The 25,391-nt window shown below is 33.5% G+C and overlaps 1 protein-coding gene across 1 annotated transcript in view; it reads right to left on the bottom strand.

Annotated features, from left to right (window-relative positions):
• agps (alkylglycerone phosphate synthase) overlaps positions 1 to 25,391 on the bottom strand; it is a 261,105-nt gene that overhangs the window by 5,814 nt on the left and 229,900 nt on the right. The window contains exons 17-19 of the mRNA XM_039757713.1: positions 23,160 to 23,249; positions 20,010 to 20,109; positions 19,792 to 19,849 (exon numbers count right to left, since the gene is read on the bottom strand). Coding sequence (XP_039613647.1) covers positions 19,792 to 19,849; positions 20,010 to 20,109; positions 23,160 to 23,249 — 248 coding nt within the window. The remainder of the gene's footprint in view (positions 1 to 19,791; positions 19,850 to 20,009; positions 20,110 to 23,159; positions 23,250 to 25,391) is intronic.

Genomic DNA, 25,391 nt, shown 5'->3' with positions numbered 1-25,391 from the left:
GAGTCATTTTTTTTTAAAAAAAAAGTGTTTAAATCTATTAGAATGTCAGTTAAAATGAATAGATCATTTATTGAGTCTCTTATAAATACTAATCGAGCATAGTAGACCTCAGTTTAATGGGAATACTCCAATTGGTAAGAGAGTAAATATTTTATTCTCATTTCATGATTTTTACTTCATTAAATAATTATTTTTTCTTTTACATATTTATAGAATTTCGTGATTTTGACTCCAATAAATAATAATTTTTATTTTGTACATTTACAGATTTTACTAATATTCTGGCAACTGGGGGTTGGGCGCCAGGGGGCTTGGCCCCCCTAATTGTCTCTATACAAGTGTGAATGTGGATTTGCACTCTGATGGACTGGCACTCACTTTGGTCATGTTTTCTGTCTAGAGCCATACTGCAGTGATAAGCTTTGGTGACCTTGAATTGAATTAAACAGGTTTGAAAATGCTAAGCTACATTATGGTATAAATGGATTGATACAATTATTTAATGATCCAAAACGATACTCTACTTACAGTCAATATTAACATCTTACAGGAGGCTGCACTAGGAAACCAACTGGTTGTCAGGAAGGCCAGAAAAACAACTTTGGCTTGCTCTGTTAGAATTTATATTTCTGCTTTCTCACAAAGATATTAAATACTGTCCAAAGACTTATTTATCTGGATGTTTCCGCTTTACTGGAGGAGACTTTTGCACATTATAGAACATCATTCAAACATAGATTCTGCTTAAGCAGCAGAGGCCAAAAATGAATTTGTGGCATTAAATTTGGTTACATGTGAGCTCTTCTTTGATTGAAAAGATTTTAAATTCATAGACAAATCTTAATCTCTTTTTTTGTCACTACACTGGTTGCCTGTGTCATTCAGGATTGACTTTAAAATACTGCTTATGGTTTATAAAGCCTTAAATAATCTCGCTCCATCTTATATAGCGGAATGCCTGACACGTTATATTCCAAATCGTAACCTTAGATCCTCAAATGAGTGTCTCCTTATAATTCCAAAAGCTAAACTTAAAAGAAGTGGTGAGGCGGGCGGCCACCTACTCAAAGCATCATGATGCACCAACATTGATGGACTGAAAGCCAGAAGTCTACGTGACCATCATCATCAGGTCCTTCCATGAAAACCCTAAATACAAAGAGGACTGTTTGACTTATGTTAGGTAGATTGCCCAGAGGGGACTGGGTGGTCACGTGGTCTGGAACCCCTACAGATTTTATTTTTTTCTCCAGCCTTTGGAGTTTTTTTTTTGTTTTTTCTGTCCACCCTGGCCATTGGACCTTACTCTTATTCTATGTTGATTAATGTTGACTTATGTTTATCTTTTATTGTGTCTTCTATTTTTCTATTCATTTTGTAAAGCACTTTGAGCTACATTTTTTTGTATGAATATGTGCTATATAAATAAATGTTGATTGATTGATTTTTGCCATTACTTGTCCTTTTTCTCATTTTTCATATGCATGGAAATAAAAAAATCCATAAAACACTAGTTAAATATAGTGTGACACTGCCTTCATTATACACATTTGTAATCCTTCTGAATAAAGTAGCAACATTGCGTCATATTCTCAAATGCATACTGTGATGGTATTAGATAATAAGTTACCAATCTGTTGCCAATAATGTCTACAATGGGTTAATATAAAAAGACTATAAACAGTGTTTGTGTGTGTATATATACAGTACAACTAATTCATCCACAACAAAAATAACAATGATTACATTTCATTAACACTGTGCTTTCATATTTCTTGAGATGCATTAAGCACCAACTACATTGTGTCTATACAGACCTGAGATTTATATAATAGTTTTTAAAAAAATCTGTCAGTTTGTATTTTAAAATCACACTAATTAAAGAAAGTTAATTTTTTGTTTTCTTTGCAATATAAGGGTCAAAATACTAACATAATTAATCTGTGCATCAGCTGGTACCATGGTACAGCTAACTTTCCTAGATTTGTTTTAAATACACAAACAGCATATGGTATACTAAATGTTTGTATTACTTTGGGTGCCTCAGTCTTAACATTTTCAACAGCTGCTGTAATGTAATTAGAACCAGAGTTTCAGCAACACTAAACGCTAGAGAGGCTATTATGCCTACAAACACAAGACACAGTTTTGAGGTTTTCCAGAAATCTACCCATCAATGCAAGCGTTTACAACAATGTTTTAGACTCAAGTTTGTAAGTATTAAATGTGCCCAAATTAATAATGCAAACACTAAATGTATAGTTTCTGATTATTATTAGTGTATGTGACCTATAGCATTACCTAGTGTAGACACAATGGAATATTATCACTTTTTTCTGTATGTGGGTCAAAGTAGGTTTTATTTTTAACTAAAGTACAGAAATAATACAACATCTCTCAGTCAGTTTAATTGTAAACTAATTATCATGACCCTCAATCCTCTTAATTGTTCAGGCTGTAACCCAAATGACATTTTAGCACCTATCCTATAGCTGATGCATTCATGTTACATGTTTCTTTAAAAATTTGCATACTTTGCAGATATGTTATGTAGGAAAAATATCTATGCCAAAAGTAATCCGAAGTGCTTAGCTCATGTTGTCTCACATCCAAAAAAGAGTGGCATCTTCCCATAATCTGTTATGGCTCAGGATATAATGCTTGTGTGAAATTGGCTAAGTCACCTCTGTCAAGAAATTCTTAGGTTGATCAACTTTGTTAAAACTACTTTAAGGTTTTCTTTATTTAGACAAGCATATACAGCAGATACTCAGAATGCAGGGATCGAGTTTCCTCACATCTGTTCACAGCAGGTTGAATTAGCACTTCAGTAAATCACTGGTCACTCAAAGAACCAAGCATATGGTTAACAAGATGTGCAAACACCTTGCATATATGCTAGGGAACAATCTTGGAAAATTATTATTTAGCATATATCTTTAAATAAAATGTATTAATTTGATACAGAACAATATGAAACCTATAGACATCCTTATAAAAATGAAAAAACTATGAAAAAGATCAAAAATGTTAAGACACAGCTGCTATAACTAGAGCATACATCTATTAGAAGAAACAATTTTCTAAACTAATTTGAGGAGTGCTTGTAGATATGTTTTAAACATCTCAAGAGGCTCCAATAGACTTAACGTTTCTAGAATGACTTTATGTAAACTTATTTTACCAACATATGAACTATTGCCCTTTTTAATATCACTACTTCATCAGTCTGCCAAACCCACTTTTAAAATTGGATGTTAAAAACAATGTGAGATTTGAGAAGTACCTTTTTTCACAAATGTTCTTTATGATGTATTTGGATTCATTATTGGTGTATGAATATTTATAAAAAGCGTACAGAAGAAATAGTGAGGTAATTTTTTTAATTAAAATTTAGTATTTAAAAATATTTTGGCAAATGTCTGAAGACAATTCTATGTCAATTTCACTGTAACACCATTCTTAAAATACTCATTATTATTGAACATTAAAATAAAAAAATTGGACTTGGCACTAAGTCATATAACTTTGAATAATAATAATAATAATGTATCCATTCTTTCATTTTCTTACCTGCTTTGATCAATGCAGAGGGTTAAAATAGAAATCCAGTCTATTCTAGAAGCAGTGGGGACAAGGAAGGATTGAACCCTGATACACAGCCAAATACATCATAATGCACTGTTATACAGCTAAGCCCAATTAAGAGCAATTAACCTAAAAACATGTCTTTTATGGGTATATGAGGGGGAAAAAAAGAAAAAGCAGTAAGGGAACATCCACAGGCAAGTATGAACATACAAACTGCACACAGACAGTGACTGAATATAGGATTCAAACTCATTTTCCTCGAGCTCTGAGGTGACAATGTTAACCACTGTGCTACCATGCTATCCTTTAAAACTGACATCCAATCCATTCATCAATTTTCCTAACATGCTTATAATACATAAAACTACAATATTTCAACAGAAGCATACTTTTTTAACAAAATCATGCTTTAAAAGATCTTATAGTTTCATACCTACAAAGTTAAAATACACAAAATGCAACACAACTGCATAGGTAATTCAAAACACACCTTTGGGGGACAGTCGGATAATTCTATCATTCTACTTTGAACACATCTTGAAGAAGAAGAAAAAAAAGCCTTTTGAAGCCAGTTGTTAAAGCTAGAGGAGGGCTGAGTTCACTGCTGAGCTGAGCCATTAATGTCACTCTCACTGCTAGAAATGCAGAAGACTGCTCTATCATACTTGCTCACAGCCATCCCCTTCCCCTCCCTGTTCAATTGTATTGTGACGGTGTTTACTTTGTAGAGCATGAGTAAGCATAAAAGGAGTCTTTATTGCAAAACAGTAATTAGTATCAGTGCCATACACAATGCAAAAAGTCTCTTAATAATGAAATGTAATGCAGATAGGCATTTATTAGATTTGTGAGGAAGTCAAAAATACATAGAAATCCTAATCATTATTTGGATAAATAATGAGGAAAACCACCTAAAATATGCAAAGTGCATATCTCTATAAATATTTTAACACAAATGAATGCATGGATGCATTAATGTTGATTTATTTTGTTTTCTTATTGTGTCTTTTATTTTTCTATTCTTTATTATGTAAAGCACTTTGAGCTACTGTTTGTATGAAAATATGCTATATAAATAAATGTTGTTGTTGTTATTGATGAATGCATCTGTACTTGTGGCAGTAAAAAACAACGATAGTTCATATACTTGTATTTAGCTCTGTTTAAACATTGCTGCTTCAGTGACTTTTAAGTATTCCACAGTAGTTACTAAAAATACCTTTCCAGCTTAGGTTAAAATACTCTGAGAATATACCACAAGGCCTAATTCGTGCCATAGTGTAGCTAGATATATATATATTATATATATATATATATTTTTTTAAACATACACATTTCATAATTTAAAGCACAGGCAATTGCCTCAAGCAGAATTGTATGATGAACCTGTGGTGGTACCTAGACTGGTAGCTTTGTGGATAAAAGTATATTGCCTAATCAACTAAGGTACTACTAAATCTTCATTACATTTCAAAAAATTCCAAGTAATAATAAAAAATGGTATAACATAGTAAAAACAATATTATTTTATGTTTAAAAAGTGCAACTTTTGAACAAAAGCATAATTTCTAACTATTATTGTAGCCTCTAACAGTGAGGTAAACATGAAGACTTTTGCCTTAAATAAAAAGCCACATGCCAAGTAAAGATGTGGACTGTGACTGGCTGACAAAAATGACTTTTCCTTTGGTTTGGGCTCAAATCAGTTCATCTGCCAATTACGTTAAAACACATTTGCATCACCCAACCCCAACACAACACACACATATATACATACACATCCTAAAATTAAGCTAGTAAACTTTTTTTTTGCCTTCCTTTTATAGTAATAGCTGTCAACATATCTTCTATGCTAAAGGGATTGTGTACAACTGTTGGAATGTAGAAATGGAAATTACTCCGTTTTTAACAAAAGGCTACCAACTATTCAGTTATTTGCAGCTTTCAGTCCAATTTGTATACAGTCTTGACAATTACAAGATTAATATTCATAAAGACTTCAATGTTGGTTACAAACAACTCTTTTTCTTTATATATATCAAGAGATATTTACTCCGTGTATCTATAGGAACCTATACTGTATATATATCTTCTTCTGGCTGCTCATATATATATATATATATATATATATATATATATATATATGTGTGTGTGTGTGTGTGTGTGTGTGTGTGTATATATATATATATGTGTGTGTGTGTATGTATGTGTGTGTATATATATATATATATATATATCTATATATATATATATATATATACATATATGTATACATACACACACACATCCATAAATATATTCCTATTGATATACACAATAAATAATAATTATATAACTCTTGGCAATACACACTAGGAACCTTAAAAGTATCTGATGATCCCCTCTTATCTAGCAATAAAACAGCAACTTGATTATTGCTACTTAAGTTGCAGCATCTATCTGGAGACATGGTCTTATCTGCAAATGACAGCCAAAGGTAGCCTGTGGTTACAAAAGCAATTGGCCAGAAAAGATTGCAAACACTGTCACCTGACAAGATGAAAAGCATCACAGTCACCACAGGGAGGAAGCCCAACAGCCTGTCCTTTCAGCACCAGATGGGATTATGCTGACAGCACAGGGTGGCCGCTGAATGAACAAGCCAAGAATATTAAATCAGCTCACTCCATACACCCCCCTCTTGCAGAAAGTCCCCCTCCTTAAACAAAACAGAAGGTGCTGGGAGTGCATCATTACCTCTGTCACAGTGATAATTTATACATCTATCTTGTCAAAATCCTTCACTTTATAGTGTTACTATAATAAATCTAATAGGGTTTTGATCATGCATACAAAATCTTTCAAAAATACAAAACATTAAAAAAGGCCTTTACCTTTATATTATTATAAAATTAGGGAATAATTTACAAAAGGGCAATTTAGCAAATGGAAACCATTAGGCATTATCAACATAATAAAGGAAACCTAGTAGTGGTACAGTACAAGTCTAGTTTCGAAATAAGGTAAATACTGAGTGCACTTCATAAGAAGATCTGAAACAAAGATTGTTTGAATGTCTACAACTGAAATAAATTACAAAGCAAGTATCACTAACACAGGCAACCGCGTGTAATCAACCGTTCAACTTTCTGACAAGAATCACAAACAAGTACAGTCTTCCTTTTCAAGTCCATACTTTCAATAAGGCAGTGTGTTTGTAGGGTTAAATTACATATTTTAATATGTTTACATTTATTATGGACTGCAGAATGGTGACATGTTGCATGTAAGCAGGACATACAGGTAAGATTTTCAGTGTATTTTGTACAAGTGATACATTACTACTACATGGCTATTACCTACCTTGTGTCTAAAGTGATAAGAAGGGTTTGGAATATTAAAGAATAAACTGATACCCACAATGAACTAAATTTAGTTGTCTCAATAAGTGTAGCATTTTTGTGTTTCTAAAGACAGATGGTTTTAATTATTTCAGAAGTTCTGAAACAAACAGAGAAATCATTATATAGACATTGGTAAACTGTCCCACAAACATTAGCATGTAAATAAAGTCAAACCTTAATGAGTGAAGATTTATTTACTATATAAACCAAAAAAAAAAACTATATGCGACTGTCAGTACAGTTCTTACGCAGCTAAAACTAAAAAGAAATAAAAAATAGATTCCAGTTTGTCCTGCATCAACAAATGCTTGTAACATTGGCTTATTGCTGATAAAGTAATGCTTAATTCTTGTAATAGCTATACTGTGGGTGTTTTCAAAAATGACACAAACATTCGGGTGAACTGAAATAAAACCAGAAACACCACAATAAAAGCCGTTTTAAAATTTTGAAAAATATTCTGCAACTGTGCAAAAGGTTATTCTCATGTCCTATTTCAGGCTTCAAACCAGCAGACTACAGAGCCAAGGACCACACATACCCTTTTTAAAAGTGTAAATAATCTATCTTGTAAATCAGCACTATGGGAAATAGTGTTACACCAAACTCCTTTCATTTGTTCTGTCATCAATAAGAATCATATTAAGACATGAGAAACAACACTGGAGGAAAACCCAGAATGTTAGGAACTGCAATTCAAGCACTGGATTATTTCTACTCCGATATATATATATATGGTTTTCCTTTAAATTTATACTTAATTCTCAATTATGGGGGCACCCACTTGCAATCAACCATTCAACTGGCTGACCATCTGTAATCTGATGTCTGCAGAAAACACCCAATAATAAACAGTGACCTTTGTACCCTTGTCTGCCAGGATGAGTAAACGAATCATTAGTATAAATGTCTTTTTGGGTTTTCTGGTCAGCTGCAGTAATCTTTGAATAGCCAATGAATACAAGATGTTTCAGAGAGATTACAGATTTTTTTTTTAGTATTTGCTTGACTTCTCACTAAAAAAGCAAGGAGGGAAAAAGAAATCATAGCTGTAAGCAAGAAGACGGCCACTGAAGGAACAGTTAAGTCTGCAAGCACTGATTCACTTGCTAGACCACAAAGGCCCCCTAACTGGTTTCCCTCTGGCTTTATCAGAACTGGTCAAAGACTGCGTGGGCAGACAACAGTATCAGCAGATGAGCTTCAAAGAATATGTTCATCAATCATCCACCTCCTATGCTTGTACATCAATTGCATTACTTGAGAAAGCTTGTGTCCCTCATACATGCCAAATAAATATTTTGGGAAACTAAACAAACATCATTTTGAAGTACACCTTTAGCTATTAAGTAGCAGAAGCAAGAAAGAACATAACACTGTAACACAAATAGCATAAAATTGAAACTAACAGAATTGTGCTCAATTTTGTTTAGAGCATGAGAACAGGGTTCAAAAACCAATTCAAATATTAGATCCTAGAATATACTCTCAGTTTTAACAAAAAAGGTGGAAAATACAACCAAAAAACTATCCACATGCACATCTGGATTACAAACATCAGCGTTTTAAATGGTTTGGAGAAAACTAAAACACCCTAAGGCAAATCAAGGAGACATTAATTGATTTATTTCAGGTGACAAATGTTTTGTAATCTTTCTTACAGTCACCTTTCATATATATTACACTTGCAACATGCTGTACAATAAAATGATCAAATAATAGGATCATAAATTGAAAGCACAAAAAGAAAACACTCCCTTTGATTTGAACCAATGCATTATTTTGGCCAGTGGGAATCTGTGTGCCTGCTGTTAAGCACTGGGTTAAAAATAATTTATACTTCCTGCACTGCCCTCCCACCCTGCAGTCCCAGACTACATCTGTTTTCCTTGATACACAAAACCGAGTTAAACTAGCTCCATTTGTCACAGCGTTATTGTGTGGAGCCAAACCAGGCTGTCTGGATCCAGATAGCAAATCCAACTGTTATTAATCACAATTACAAACTAAGCCTCTACAAGAAGAACTGCATCAATATTCTTCCCTCACAATGACAGTTAAATGCTCAACTGAGAATGTCAAGGCATAGCACTTGGGTCAGTAAATGAGGCAGATCACAATAAAACTTGATTTTTTATTATTATTATTAATAATAATAACACTACTCATCTTTTCATTTTGTGAGTTTCCCTTCCTTAATAAAAATTGGGATTTAATATCCTAGCTAATTCATTATAGGGAGCTTTTGACAGAAGTGATTAATAGCAAAGGGTGATATATAAAAACAATAAGTGGACTGGAAGCACTGATAAGGCAAGCATTTCATTTTAACATGGTACAGTATTTTTTATTAATATTTCCTTCTCAGTCAGTCATACAAAAAAAAAAAAAATCTAACTAAAAGTGCACATGCATATAGTATACTAGAATGGTGATAGAGAAAAGAGAATGATTCCTAGGACACGCTCATTTCACAATGGTTTAATATGGTCAAATACATAATACATTATGAAATGCAATTTATTTTCTTTTATAAACAATAAGTGCAACAAAATTGAGTTATTATAAAAGTCTGCATGGAAAACTATACATTTGGTGAATATTAATTTTATATATGCATACTTTGGTAATTCACCACATTAAGAAATAAATAGTGTAGGTAAGACATATAGGCTATACTATAAGGCTATTAAGTTGAAAATCATTTCAGACTACTTGCCATAATATAATACACTTTCACACATTTCTAAAATTATGATGAGAACTTCTCAACATTAATGCTTCAAGTCAGATTTTTTTCAGTTATTAAGCCACAACGATCATCCTTTTTCGATATGAGAACACAAGCAGTTATTTTCAAATCAATCAAACTTTATTTTATACAGAAACTTTGTATAATGACCAAAGATACAGATGCATGTACAGTTCAGAACAATTAACATAACAGTCTCTAATCCTGCTTAATTTAAGTCAGGGTCATGTCGAGTTACAGTCCATCTTGATAGCATCGGGTGCAACAGCGGAGTTAACCCACTAATACAAACCAACACTTATTTCAGAACTGCCAGTTACTCTAACAAGCATGTCTTTAGCATGCAGGAAGAAAACTCGCACAGGCATCAGCAAAATGACCACATCCAGGCAGTATCCTGGTGCAGAATTCAAACGAAGGATAGAATATCAATGGGGCAACAGTATCAACCATTGTGCAACTGTGCTACCCTCAGAATTTGTTTTAATGTCTTCTGCCTCCTCACAACTATATTAAAGTCTGAGATGAAAATTGAATCAATATCAATACAGAGTTCAAGGTATTAATACACTACTTCACTACAGACACTAACAGGCTGTTACCTCCAATGTAGCTTATTAATTTCCATTTATCTGATGTTTCATAAATAATGCAAATAAACTCTCAGCCTGACATGCAAATGTCTATCAATGATCAGATGAAGAAAAACAAATTCTCCAAAATTTGAGAACAAACTATACTTCTGCTTGCTACTTTTCAAGATCCTCCACACACTTTCACATATAAATAAAGTTTTTTGTCTAAAAATTGCTTAAATAACTTTCAAGGTTCAAGGAATATACTAATATAAACCACACGCATATTTTATTGCAAACAAATAATGTGATATAGACTAGTTATACAGCATTTTAATACTTCTGTATTCTTGGAGGAACTCTGAGCCAGATCCACCTGGTGGTTCCCTACATTTAAAAATCATCTTTGTCAAAGAATTATGGAATTAGGTATATACACATATAGCTTTAAAGCAGAACAGCAAAAAAACATTTCCATGATTGAGTAAGTAAGTATTCTGTAGAGTGTATGTGATTTCTTTCTCTTACTCTAGCACATACTGTAACAGACAAAATTTCAGAAAAAAATAACAAGTGTTAGTCAGGGCTCTGCATTAGAAAGGATTTGTTTCTTGTCGTTCAAACAGACTGAGTCCAAGTGCATCATGTGCTTTTTCAATAACTCTTAACAATAACAAATTTTAACATAAAGAAAAAAGGATATCAGATGTATACTTTAAAGTATGTAAATGTCTAGAATAAAAGATGTACTCAAAACAAGAAAAAGCATTAGCAAGGAATGCAGGATGCCCTACTGACCTAACATTTAAATACACTATAAAGCACACTTAAACATTCCCATAAGGCATGAGTGTCATTATGTAAGATACCAGAGAAGAATATAGGATAAAAAGATGTGATTAGTAGCTTCACTTTGAAACACTAACAGTATCAGGATAAGGTTCTTTGTCATGGCCAGAAATGCTGCTTTTCTAAAGGAAGTGTGTTTGGACATATTGTAAAAATACTGCTTTTTTTTTTTTTTTAATAAACACTTCTTATTGGCTGTAGATCACATTATAGTTCAGTGGGGCTTGGTTCTTATGTAATAAGAAAGATTAATTCTGTTTTACCATGTGTTTATTATAGTTTGTGTGTTTACGTATGTAAACACTGCATGGTTAATCCATTACCACTTTGATTTTTTTGCAAGTGCTCAGAGTCTGTACTCAGTGAGTGTGCCATACAAAAATAAATTTAATAGATGTTTATTAAATTCAGCTCAACTGAATTGAAATAAAATTTAAAAAGCTCATGTGTGTGACAAATATGCCGGCACAATTGAGACTTGTTGCAGGCAACATTCTGGGATAAGATCCTGTAAGTTGAAACAATGGAAGGAAGATCTACTTTTCCCCTGAAATGAATCTTCATGTCCCTATCCAAGCAACTGATTTACATTTTTAGTGACAAGTATAGAACATTTATTAACAGTGAAAAGCACTTTGGAAGCATTCAATATAGAACAAGTTAGACAATGTGTGCATGGCATAACACATTTAAAGTGCATTTAGCGACTAAGTTAACTGATATGAAAGGTTCAACATTTTGCAATTTATATTTATTTCATCCAAGACTTTATTTACATTTTAATTACATATTTTTGTAATGGTGAACCACATTCATAAGTAACAACAATGAAAGAATTCAATTACATGTGTTAGTAGACTACATTAAATATGTGCTTTTAAATAGTACATTGCAAAGGAATTCAAAACTGAGCACAAACTAGCTTGTGATAGCTCAGTATTTTTTATAAATTGCAGTGTCCAATTCAAGTGATGTGAAAATGTCATCAACTGATGTGTGTTAGTGGTGTAGGGTCTTTGACTAATTGTTGTTCAGTTGTCTTAAACATTACATTTTTGAATATATACAAATAGAGTAAAATCCAATAATTAGCAATTAATTATTAATCTTAGTTAAAATTATTTAATTATTAACATTACTTAAAAAAAGAAATAAAATAAATATATATATATATATATATATATATATATATATATATATATATATATATATATATATATATATATATAAATAAGTAAAAACTTGGAAAGGAACTGATTTAATGTGTAACAGGAATGAAAATGATACAAAATGGGTTAGAAGATCAGTGGGCTTGCCGTGATTGGGGCTGAAAGATCAAGGGGCTGGGTGTCAGAGACCAGGGCTTAAGCCATGGAGGTCCCCCACCTCCTGATGGTACTGTCCATTTTTAAACCCATTCTGTGTTTACATCAGTAGGGCAGATGCATTTTTCCCATGTTATTAATTAATTTAAACACCATTTAGGTGCAGGTTGATAATGTCAGTTCTTTACAATAACAATCTGCAGATAATGCTGTTCAAACAATTCAGCTTACATAATTGCTTTCATCTTAAATATGCTTACATACAGTAATTGCTTTCTCCTTCCATTTATTTCCAGAGAAGTGACTTATTTTGCACTCCACTGATCAACTTACCACAAATAAAAGGAGAAAGGTGCTGGCGTGTAAGCTGAGCATGTTCTGCTCATCATCTGAGGTCGTATCAGACAAGTAAAAGAAGAAAATATACAAATTCAGGCAACCACTCACAAGGTCAAATCAAAACAGTAAACTAAATTTCTAGTTGAAATCGCACACAGCGTTTTATCCATTTTAGGATTCCAATGATTTTCAATAGGAAATTTACAAATGATAAAACTGTATACGGCGCAATCTTTTTGAGATATCTGAATGAAAATTGAACCATTTTGATACATTTCTTTAAAGAATAAGTGTACCACTTCTCAACAAATTGGTCCATAAGGGGCCGAGTTGTTTCATGTAGACAGGCAGACATAGGCTTTTGCAATAGGTACTTCACATATTATATGTGAACGCACCTAAAAAAATTTAAAGTACTGCATTGCTCTATTATCATATCTCAATTAATTTAAAAAGCATGCTGTACAAAATTATCTTTTAATGACTTTTTTATTTTTAGCTGAGCATGAATGGCTTAATCAGTGTTCATTTTAAGAAACCGAAGCTGCAATTTACTCACCGTAATATTATACATGGCTGCAACTTTATCCAAGGAGACTAATAAGATACATACCCATTAAAATAGTTAGTTTTTTAATTTTAACAATTGAAGCACAGCCAGATTAAGTTATCTGAAGCGACTAAACTAACTGTATACACGATGGCAAACAGAAACTAGTATAAAAGGGTGATGTACAGCATGCTACTTAGTGTGTCATCAGACTAGTGCTGGAAATACAGAACTTGTTTTAATTACAAAGACAAAGTAAAAGAATGTTACATTAAAATTGATAATAAAGATTAGAGATCTCCAGCATATCCTATACATAAATGCAAACTTCGGCAAAAAATACTGTTCATTATAATTTTATTTTTTATTAATTTTATTACAATCCTTACAAAGCAATCAAGTTTTTACAAAAAGAAGAATTGAGTTAAGAACAGATCAATCCCCACCCCTGAGAGAGAGAGAGCCAAACGGCGTAAAATTTAAGGCTTTTAAACATACTTAAATTAATAAATTCTCTCTGCTTTATAAACTTATTTTAAAATATTACTGATTAGATCCTGCCATGTTCTGAAAAAAGTCTGTACGGATCCTCTAACTGAGTATTTGATTTTTTCCAATTTCAAATAATATAACACATCGGTTTCCAACTGACTTAAAAGAGGAGAGTTTGGGTTCTTCCAGTTTATCAGAATGAGTCTGCGTTCATTATAATTTAACAGTATTTTCTTTGTTATTTATAGTAAAACAATTTTAAAGCTGGTCCAATAAGCTACACTCAAGTGTGGGTAGTATTTTCTTATTTTGTGTCTAGCGAACAGCTGCTACAGGAGCAAAAAAGTCGCACTCATCAACAAAAGTCTTAGCTGCTCCAATGATACTTTTGAATAATGCTGCCATCTGTGCAGAAGCAGGTTTTACACAGAAAGCAAAGGACAAGGGTGATTAGAGGAGGGCTGGAGAACATTTTCAGAATGCCCCTAAACAACACCTTTACAAAGTCTAGACAAACTTTTAAAATGTTCACATTCTTGGCCTATGGGACTGAATTCCAGACACAGGAAACCAGTTTTTTACTTGTATTTATACATTGAAATACACAAAAACAATTCCCACATTTTCAAATGTCACCATTCATTTTCTAACACATTTATCCAGTTAAGGGTTGTGGTAGGCCTGTGTCTATCCCAGCAGCATTGCGTGTAAGGCTGGAAACCAATTTATAATGAGGATCCAATTCAGAACCAGACACTTTATTCCACACTAGTCCAGTTTAGGGTCACCAGTTAATCTTAGCTACATGTCTTTGTGATGTGAGAGAAACACCCATGTAGACAAGCTAAGGTGATTATCTGAAACCCTGGACTCTGGCACTGGGTGAAAACTGCCTTAACTGTTGCAAAACAGTGCCCACACAATTTTCAAACTAGAGGAAAGACATGCATATCTTTAATAGTATTTTGTAGGAACAGGAACATTAGCGTAGTAAACCTTGACTTGATAATATCTGCTCATTCCTATATTTAAAACTCTTCATGTTCAGCCAAAATGTAATGAAACAAAAAATGAAAAACACTGACATTTGGATTTGGAAAAGAACTTTACCTAGGTAATTCAAGGACATCTGCCTTTTTGTATATACTGTAGATTAGGTTATTTGCTTTGTTGTTATCAAGTTGAAATGTAAACTTCCTTCATTATTTCTGTTTTATGGCAGAGGGCAGGTTTATTTAAAGTGCCCCAGTTACTGGTGAAAAGTAACACACCCTAAGCAGAATGCTGCTTTCATAAAACTTCACAGTAGTGTTATTATTCACTCAGAGACAAGCCACAAGCTACATTTTTTTTTTTTAAACAAACAACATTTTTCCATCAAGAATATATATATTTTCCCTCAAAAAAATGCTTCAGAATGGTATTTTCTCATAGAGCCCAGAATTTAGGACACTTTGGGATACTGTTGTGACGTGACATAAAAATAGGGAGGAGCTCATCTAGGCCAGATCCTAATGGAGTCATGTGCTTTTCATTTTTTCAAAAAAGTCTGGATTATGTTGAGTGTTATCATGATCTTTAAGATTTCCTTCTTGCCCAAAGATGACTCTTTATCTTGAGATATACACCTAACCTTCTGTTAGGTCTGTGATGAGAAGCAACATTAGTTATGCATGATCTAGACCGGTGGTTCTTAGCGTGGGGCAACTTGATTTTTTAGGGGGCTAATTTGGGAATTTAGGTAAGTTAAACAATTTATAAAATAAAAAACAGAAATTAACTGTTAAAAATGATAGAAAAAAATAAATATATATTATTAAAATTTTTACAGAGACATTTATATATTTATATAAACATAGAAGGGATGGTGAAGAACCCTTTAATTCATGATTTTACAACCGGCTTGGGTTTATTTACTTAGAAATCACTTTTATCATTAAAATAATATGAATTGTAACAATGATAAAATTTTGCAATATAACAAAAATATAAAATGATCAAAATATTACAGAAAAAGCTGTCATTAAAGTTATTTTATATTTCCAAATATCACACCTCTTATTATATGTTTGAAAACTATATTTGCTGTATTTTCATATTACTTCACATTATTATTATTATTTTTTTTAACAATTTCATAGTGATTTCTTTGTCAGTACTTCAACTATCCTTTCCCTCTTTTGTTTCCATGTTCTTTGGATGCTTGTTTAGTCAAAATTAATGACATTATGGGCTTCCTCCACGTGAGTAGGAGTTTACTTTTTGAATAGGTAATAATAAGAATAAGTTATATGTTACAGTGGGGGAAACCATGATTTTACAGAGGCCTAGGTGGCGTATGGCCAAAAAAAGGTTGGGAACCACTAATCTAGACAATTATTATTATTAAGGACTTAAGATACTTGTTTTTCCTATTTTGTAATGTTTGAAGTTACTTTCACTTGTAAGTATAATGTTACAATCTTAAATATTACGCAGTGGTAGCGCTGCTGCCTCACAGTTAGGAGACCTGGGTTCGCTTCTTGGGTCCTCCCTGTGTGGAGTTTGCATGTTCTCCCAGTGTCTGCGTGGGTTTCCTCCGGGTACTCCAGTTTCCTCCCACAGTACAAAGACAGACAGGTTAGGTGCATTGGAGATTCTAAATTGTCCCTAGTGTGTGCTTGGGGCGTGTGTGTGCGCCCTGCCCGGGGTTTGTTTCCTGCCTTTGCGCCCTGTGTTGGCTGGGATTAGCGTCAGCAGACCCCCGTGACCCTGTAGTTAGGATATAGCGGGTTGGATAATGGATAACTGGGCGGTCTCATGGTCTGGAATCCCTACAGATTTTATTTTTTCTCCAGCCGTCTGGAGTTTTTGTTTTTTCTGTCCCCCCTGGCCATTGAACCTTACTCTTATTCGATGTTAATGTTGATTTATTTTGTTTTATAATTGTGTCTTTCATTTTTCCATTCTTTAATATGTAAAGCACTTTGAGCTACTGTTTGTATGAAAATGTGCTATATAAATAAATGTTGTTGTTGTTGGATGGATGGATGGATGGATGTTAAATATTAATATGCAATAAAGATTTACAAGATGTAAACAAAGGATAAATAAATGCATAGTGCCTTTGTTTAAAACTGCTGAGCTAAAACATACAAATTAAAATTATAAAAGAGTATGCAATATTTTTATATAGGCACTACAATGCATTTTTTTATATTTACCTCTTATTTTAACCTAAGGACTGATATTTTTTGAGTTATTTTCAATGCAATGTTTTTACAGTCTAAATGCTATCAATATGAACTCTATCAATGGAGAGCTTGAAGGTGGTACCTAATAACCACCTATACACTACAGATTTATGCATCAATTTTATAATACTAATATAAAACTATAAAACTTTATAATAATAATAATAAGTCCACTTTGGTGGTGTTTCAACTTGATACTGGTTTCTGTCAGATTTTAAAATATTTCCCTATAATATAAATAATCAGTGTTTAATTTTGCACTACTTTTAATTTTTCAAGTACGTACATATATCGCTGTTAGGCAGATTTATCAATACATTTAATTATCTCTAAAACCAAATCATTCTGATGCTAAATTGTTCCTCATTTTATTTTCATTGTGCTCACAAGTGCAAACAAACTAAGTTGGTCAGACTAGTCTTTCCTGGCAAGACGAGGGAGGGAGGCTCTCCGGGGATGTGAAGACGTTTTGGTAAGGCAAACATCCTACAAAACATTGCTGGTGAAGTGGGAGCAAAATCCTGGGAAAAGGTTTTCATTTATTATTCAGTTCTGTTCTCATCATGCTCAAAACTGTTTGGGTAGAGACTGAAAAGCAATGAGTAAACTGAAGGAACAATCAACTTAGAAGATGCCCCTGTACTGAGTTCCTGGGTGTTCATTCTCCTTACCATGGTGAGGAGCTGAAGTATCCAGATGAATGAAGGAGTAGAAGTTACTAGTCTCCCAGGTCAGGAGATGCCAAATGAAGCTGTTTTATCATATTCTGAGGATGAAGACTACTTTTTGTAATGAAACTGACAGCAAAGTAATAGTAATATTATTATACACCTGTTTGCTCCAACTAAGTCAGGAAAAAATAATAAAGATTTTCATGTAGTGAAATGAGCAACTTAAAAGAGTTAAGAACATGCTATAATGGATTAACTACAGACATCCAAACCATCTGGGAACATTTACTTACTTACTGAGCTACATTTAAAATTAGAAGGTTAGCAGACAATTAATAATAGGATTTATTTTCTGCCAAACCTCACCAAATTTTAAAAAGAACCAAACAGAAGCAAACACTGAAGAGCTACAGGCTCAGTGAACACATCTTGAATAAATTAAAATAAATAAACAGCCAACAGCAAAGGTTTATAGAGGAATAATCAGCTTGACTGTTTGAAATGGAAAGTGAAGTAGCAGACAAAAAGAAAAGTACGCTTGGGTTTTAAGAAGCCTTCGATAAAGATCTGCACAAAAAAATCATGTTGAAATCAAAAGCCACTTGGCATCAGAAAATGGGACAGACATTACAGATAAAAGGATAACGTTCTAAATGGGAAAAAGTTAGCAGTTGACTCCCTCATTAATCTGCCCTTAGATTGTTACTTTTAATTTTAAATTATAGACATTGATTTTGGCTTAGTTAGTGATATTATGAAATTTGAAGATGACACTAAAATTGGAAGGATAGCAAATACAGAGGAAGCAGCAAAAATAATGCAAAAATACCTGTACAATCTCCAAAACCTTCAAAATACAGTAATGTTTAAAGTAATACACACAATTAAAAGTAAGTTTAGTAACAAGTAGAAAAGAGAAGTGATGATGTGCCAACAGGAAGCAACCAATACAAATGACTTAAGAGTTTCTACCTTGATACCAAATTTAAACAATGTACTGAAGCAATTAAAAAGGCAAATAAAATGTTTGGTTATATAACATAAAATGTGTGCAATTCTGGACACCTTGCTTGAAAAAATGATATAATAGCATTAGGAGCGGTGAAAAGAAGAAAAACCAAGTGAATACCAGAAGTAAAGAGTTATATCCTGCACTGACAGGTCAAACGAAAGAAATGTTTTTAGTACTGAGCAGAGAAGGTTGATGAGGGACCTAAGCAAGATCTTCTAAATTTGCAAAGGCAAAGACATAAATTGTTCCATTAGAATTTTTTCAATTATATAGTTAACCAAGTACCAGGGGACACTGCTGGAAATTAGGGGAAGTGCATTTAAGACTGAAGTCAGGAGGCACTTTTTTTTACAAAAACATTCATGGGAATAGGAAACAATCATTTGAGTCATATAACTCAAAGTGAAACTTTAAATACTTCTGTAAGTATGAGGGGAACTTAATTATCATCTAGCCAAAATGAGCTTGATAGACTGAAGTATTCTCTCATTTAGGAAATTTCTTATATTTTTATGCTATTAACTAGACGCTAATGGTACAGAAGCTGAGAGGATCCCATGACTATGGAAAAGGAGAAAAAAATGTACTTTCTTCTGTTGTGTCCCAAGAAACAGAAATCATGCACAAATTACTCTCAAAACTGAAATTTTTATTCAGTGGGACTGCACTTAGTTTAAACTAAACAGAGAAACTCAAACTGGAGGAAAACAATTTAGCTAATATCTGCTATCAGCAGACTGATGGGCAAAGAAGGGAAAAAGACCTCAGGCCCAAAGCAGTATAAATGTATTATTCTTACTACTGTAAATTTGGCATGCCAAATCTATTAATAATGAGTTGAACTGGAAAAAATACCGTACCTGGTCAGCTTTAAAACCTCAAGGATGTTTCTTTCCCTCGAGTTTCCAATTCTGAGTATATTTTTTGTCATCAGGTTTATTATGTGCAATGTAATAAAGACACAGAACAAAAAAAATCAAAAGAATGCTAAAAATATTTTTAAAAAACGTCATATTTACCTCCATGATGATGAGAAAGGCTTCCTCCATTAGCAAGAATTTCTTCACGTGCTGCATTCTAAAAAGAAAAGAATCTTAAATAATCCTTATTGGAAAGTAAACAGAAACTTTTTATTAGTTTTAAAACTAACATAAGAGTTAAGATATGTGTTACAATACAACTTAGGTTAACAAAATATCCAATTGAATGACCATCAAAAAATGAAATTTCACCTCACCTCAATTTGTTCATAAACATGGATTGGATCAGCAATTCCTCGGTAGTTGAAGGCAAAGTAGAAGTAGACACAGGCCCCGGCATCATATGTCTGTGTCACCCTTAAAAAGCAAACTATGACTGTTAGGGCATAGAATGTAATGGATGTGCACTGTACTTATTTTACTTTTAAGGCTTATTTCACTTTTAAATCATCGTGCTCTAATGCCAACATTACTCTTATTAGGGTAGACATTTTATTTCCTTAAATAAAAAGGGTAAATCTTACACTTAAAATAAATACCGAAAGCCTAAAACTCTACATATTAAAACAGCCAATCTGAAACAAAGATCTTGACAAGCTTCTTTATTAATTACGCACAATGGAATGAAATGACACCCAAGTAAAAATAATTTAAAATGTGTTCCCACTGCTGCTACTCTAGCACTTATAGATTTAGAGTGATTTATGAAGCCGAGTTTTCTTCTAAACAAGTTAACAGAATCAATAAGATTTTTTATTATTATTTGGAAGGGCAGGAGTCAAAATTGACTCCCTTAAGGGTTTCACGGTCTCATACTTAATATACTGGTGGAGGAAAAATTCAAATCTGAAACTCCAAAAGATACTTTCTACCATATTGTTAGACTAAGTAAAATGTTTCCTTAGAAAAGACAGCATAGCACAGACACAAATCAGTCTTTGCTGACATGCAGAATCAAACTTGGTAATTTTCTTCAAAAAACAAAAAAAAAAAACCCTTAACTGAATTTTATGGGAAGACTCATTCCTGTAAAAAATATTCTAGTATTGTTCATAATGTTTGGTAACACTTTCTCCACTGCCCCTTTATTTCAAGCTTCGTGCTACCCGAACAGATAATCCGATACCATTTCATGATTTTATTTTGAAAGCATGAACCTCTGGGAGAGCCGAAACAATTTTCACATTTAATAAAAGGGTTTGGAAAACGCAATAAGGATCAGGTTTTTCATTACCCACCTCTGACCTCAATTCTCGTAATGCTTTCACAATTATCGCTAGGGCTTGGCTGGTTTGTCAAGCTTTGTCTCATCATATTAACAAGCTATTAAATAGCCATAAACTAATGAAATTCAATTTGATTAACATCTCTGCGCATTTAGTAAGATTAACTACTGCCCAAACAATTTTAAATTTTCCCTTTTGAATTACTGTTTATGGCCTTAAAGTTTATTTTTCTTCCTTACTTCTTGATTCTACAATACATTTGCTCTTCTCAAAATAATGGACACAATATTTATAAACTAAATTAATCAAAAGCTAAAGTATATGTATTTTTTGTGATGAAATCTTCATAAACATAGTACAATACTACTATAGTAATCAAAGCAGAGAAATAAAGATAGAGAAATAGGTCTCAAATACACAGACTTTGAGTTAGGTAATAAGAGATACATTTTATTCATATTCAGGAAAATAAAAAAAAACATAAAATAAAAAGACCATAAAATTTGAGAAAGTTTTACATTTAAAGACTCTCTAATGAAAAAAAATAACAACTAGGAGGTGCATAATATATCTTTTATTATGGAAGTGTTTTTCTTTTAAAATTATAAATATAATTGTTCACATGTAATTTTCTTGCAAAATCCTTAGTTTTGCAGGCTTCTCATATGGCATCTATTACATATTTTTGATAAACTAAACGTAGTTTGGAATACATTCTTAGTCTATAGACGATATACACAGTGAAAAGTGCTATACAAAAACGAACTGCAAATTGAATGAAATTAACATTGTGAAGAAGCAGCTGTTATATTTCTTATTGGTCTTTCAAGATCAAGTGCATACACATCTTCTGGACTGAAAGCATTATGTTCATCATGTTACACCTTGACATAGATATGAAAGGAATATAACTACACTAGTGAAAGCTTTGGCATGCTCCTCTAATTTTTTGTAAGACTCAAATTTCAGTGTAGTTCAGACGTTCTTTCATCTGTTTTGCAAGGCCTTAGAAGATGATATGTTTCTGACCTTTACAATACTTTTTTTCTGGTTCTTTACAAAACAGTCATTACAGAAAATGTGTTATAAATGCTGCTACGGTAAAATATCTATTCTTACTAGGCCTTCTCGGGGCACTGTTCCTTCCTCTCATGCCTTGCGTCGCTCAACACAGTGACTTTTATGGAGGTTAAATGCTCAGATCAATCTTGTCACAGCAGACTGCCTGCTGGGTGCAAGGAAATGACTGCCAGAAGAATAATCAAGCGCCACTGCAATCTCGCTGCCAGAGCAAAAGGAATATGCTGTTACTTGTCAATGTCTTTCGTTAGGTCACTCAGGAAGGTCAAACCCACTTGTAATTTTCTCAGGTAGCACCTTTCTGCTGGACTAATTAAGGGTTTAGCATACAAAATGTTAACAGGCGTTTTTTTTTTTTTTTTCTCTCATACGGGAAGCTGGTATCCTGTGCTACACATGGTGGTCTACTCTGAGGAAACACAGGTGTAAATTAAGGAGAAAAAAATAAGAAAGAAGTACACATCAAGAAAAATACATTCCAGTGACCATTACATAGAAGTTAGGATTGGGTACTACACTTTAGATGGCAGGCCACATTAAAATACTGGGTGCCACATCTAGACAGTGTACTTCAACACCATAACGTTAAAGTTTAGTGGGGTCTTGTTAGTGTATGTGAATACTTTTGTGTTAAAAAGCACAATAACCTAAGATTATTAGTCTTTCAGTAAGATGAAGTAGCAAAGTTTATTCAGTAGGTTGTGCATTGGTCATAAACTAAGAAAATATCAATAATAAACATCTGGACCAGGTTTAAAGTCTTCAACATTTCTTTTCTGCTAAGCTCTGTGTCAGTTAGCTTTTCCTCAGACATTGCTGCATTGAAGACTGCATGGATGGAGTTACACCTCACATTACGTAGCTTCTTATTTGTGCAACATGCTGAGGATTGAATAATTCTAGTAGATCTTGGTGTAAGAAGCATCTGAGAGCACTAAAACAAGTATATTAACACATTTTTATTTTTGTTAATGTCAAATGAGAACAGTAAAATTTGGAGCTAGAGCTGGGAAAAGTTGCTTTTATGGATTCAGTCTAGCACGCTATTAAAAACTGATAATACAAATAATTTAAACAACTGAAATTTACAATGTTTCATACCTGCATGTTGATAAAGGGGGAAACTGAACTCCTCTTTCTTTACATTCCCTTACTATCCGCTCTTTCACATTGCGACAGAGATCCAGAACCCTAGAAAGAAAGGCATAAGTTTAGCTCAGGAGTTAATAAACCTCTTTGTTCTGCAAGGTGACACTTAAACTGGTCTCAAACATATATAACTTGGGTATTTATTTGTAACGATCAGGCTGCTGCCTGACCCCCATGCTTCTATACTGACTTCCCTGCTGTTAGGGCCACAGGGGAACAGCTTTAAAACAACCACCAAATGATTTGACCAACTTTCATAAGTACAGTAACTTTTACATCTGTGACATTTCTTCTTTGCTCTGATACTCTCACACCCTATATCTCAACTCTACTTCAAACTTAAGTCTCTCTCCTGTCCAACCAATTTCTATCATTGCACCTTGGTTGAAAGGCAAAAGCAATTGCCTTCATTGCAAGAGGATGCCAATGGATGTCATTTTTACCGTAATAGCATTGTAATGGTGCCCACTGTAACATTTTCTTCAAGAAAAAGCAGTTATTATAGATCACTGGTTGAAATCTGTTCTTTGAAACACATATATAACAGCTATAGATATGAATATTACATATATAGCATATATATAAATAAATGTGGTAACGTGGAATTTATGCTTGGAAGTTACTGTCGTCTCTTTCACTTTGGCAAAGTAATCTTTGGTCCAAAACAATAGAGAACCACTGCTGTGTAGCACAGCTAATCTAGGTTTTTATCTGTAGAAAAATCCATTTTTAATTCAATGAGCGTCATTAAAGATGGCATATTGCTGTATTATTTTGTATCACTATTTCACAGTTTAGTTTGCGTGATGTACTTAATAACAAAAAGGTCATGTGTAGCTCAGCACTGTCTGCTGTATTGCTATAGTTACACTGTAGGAAGTCCAGATTTTGCTGAGGAGAAAGCAGAAATGTACAATGTTTATTAACAGGGACAGCATGGAGTATTTCTTTAAGAGGAAGGCCTCCATGAATCTGATGGTATGGGTACTGTCTACTACACTGGCTGCAAAATGCAGAATCTGCCAGGAAAAAACAAACAGGGTGTTTGAAACTTGACACGGAGGTCTCTTTAAAGTCATGGTCAATACCTGCATCAATCAGAGGAATACATAATAAACCTGGAGAAAGTCACTCACTTAATCAAATGTCAAGGAAAGAGCCTTGGTCAAGAGCTCTATTTTACACTCCCCAGGTTACAGATCTCTGGCAATAGTGAGAACACGCTAAAGGGAGCAAAATAATTCATTATTACATTTATATAGCGCTTTTCTTAGTACAAAAAGAGCACCTTCACAATGGAGTTGCTGAATGAGGTAGTTTTGAATATCACAGTATATCTGTAATGAGGGTGAACTCAAAGTTTTTTTCAGTTTATTGTATTTAAATAAGATGTAGCTTTAAAGTGAATAAAACTGTGTGACCAAGACTATAACTATATTAATAGTGTTTTATTTTTCCCTTGTACTTTATATAAACTGTGATTGCATATATTTAAGTAAGAGTTTAGCAAAATAAAGTTTGGATAAAAGCTAACAGGGAAGCAAAGACACCACGCTGTAGGGAGTTGGGGGGCGGAGGGGAATGAGGACAAGTATATTTAGGGCTAGTTATGGAAGTGAAAGTTTTAGAAGTCATTGTGTGAGACCACTCTAGAAAAGGGGTCCTTAGATTTGTTCTACTTTTGAACCATCAGCTAAACGAAATGATGGGCATAAACAATGTGTTTTAACCCTTAAGCTGCCACATACTTGGGGGTTAATGCACTCCTCGGACAAAATACTTTTTTGCTGCAGTTTTTAAGGAAACGTCACAAAAGTGAACACATTTTTTCACGCAAAAAGCATCACAATTACTGCAACCCTGATCATTTTACACCTTGCCAATTAACAGTAAAAACTACAAAAAAAAAAAAACTACTGCAACAATCTTTTATTATATGTACAAGGTGCACCTGACGCCACTGATGAAATTCAGTAAATCACCAAACCAACTGCGCTTTGAACTGGCAGCACACAAGAACACAGAGGCCAACACTGATACTGGCAGGCCAGTCTAGTGCAGCGGCTGAATCCCAGGGACAGTGAGGCTGCACTGCTGCAGGGGGTAGCAGTGGTCATGAGCTGGCTGCTCAACAAATGTACGGCACGGACTGATCAGCTCCAGTGTGCTGGCAAATTGCACTGG

This window comes from Polypterus senegalus, chromosome 6 (genome assembly GCF_016835505.1).
Source record: "Polypterus senegalus isolate Bchr_013 chromosome 6, ASM1683550v1, whole genome shotgun sequence".
Taxonomy (NCBI): domain Eukaryota; kingdom Metazoa; phylum Chordata; class Cladistia; order Polypteriformes; family Polypteridae; genus Polypterus; species Polypterus senegalus.
The sequence above is the reverse complement of the archived record's forward strand: the minus strand, read 5'-3'. Positions and strand labels throughout refer to the sequence as shown.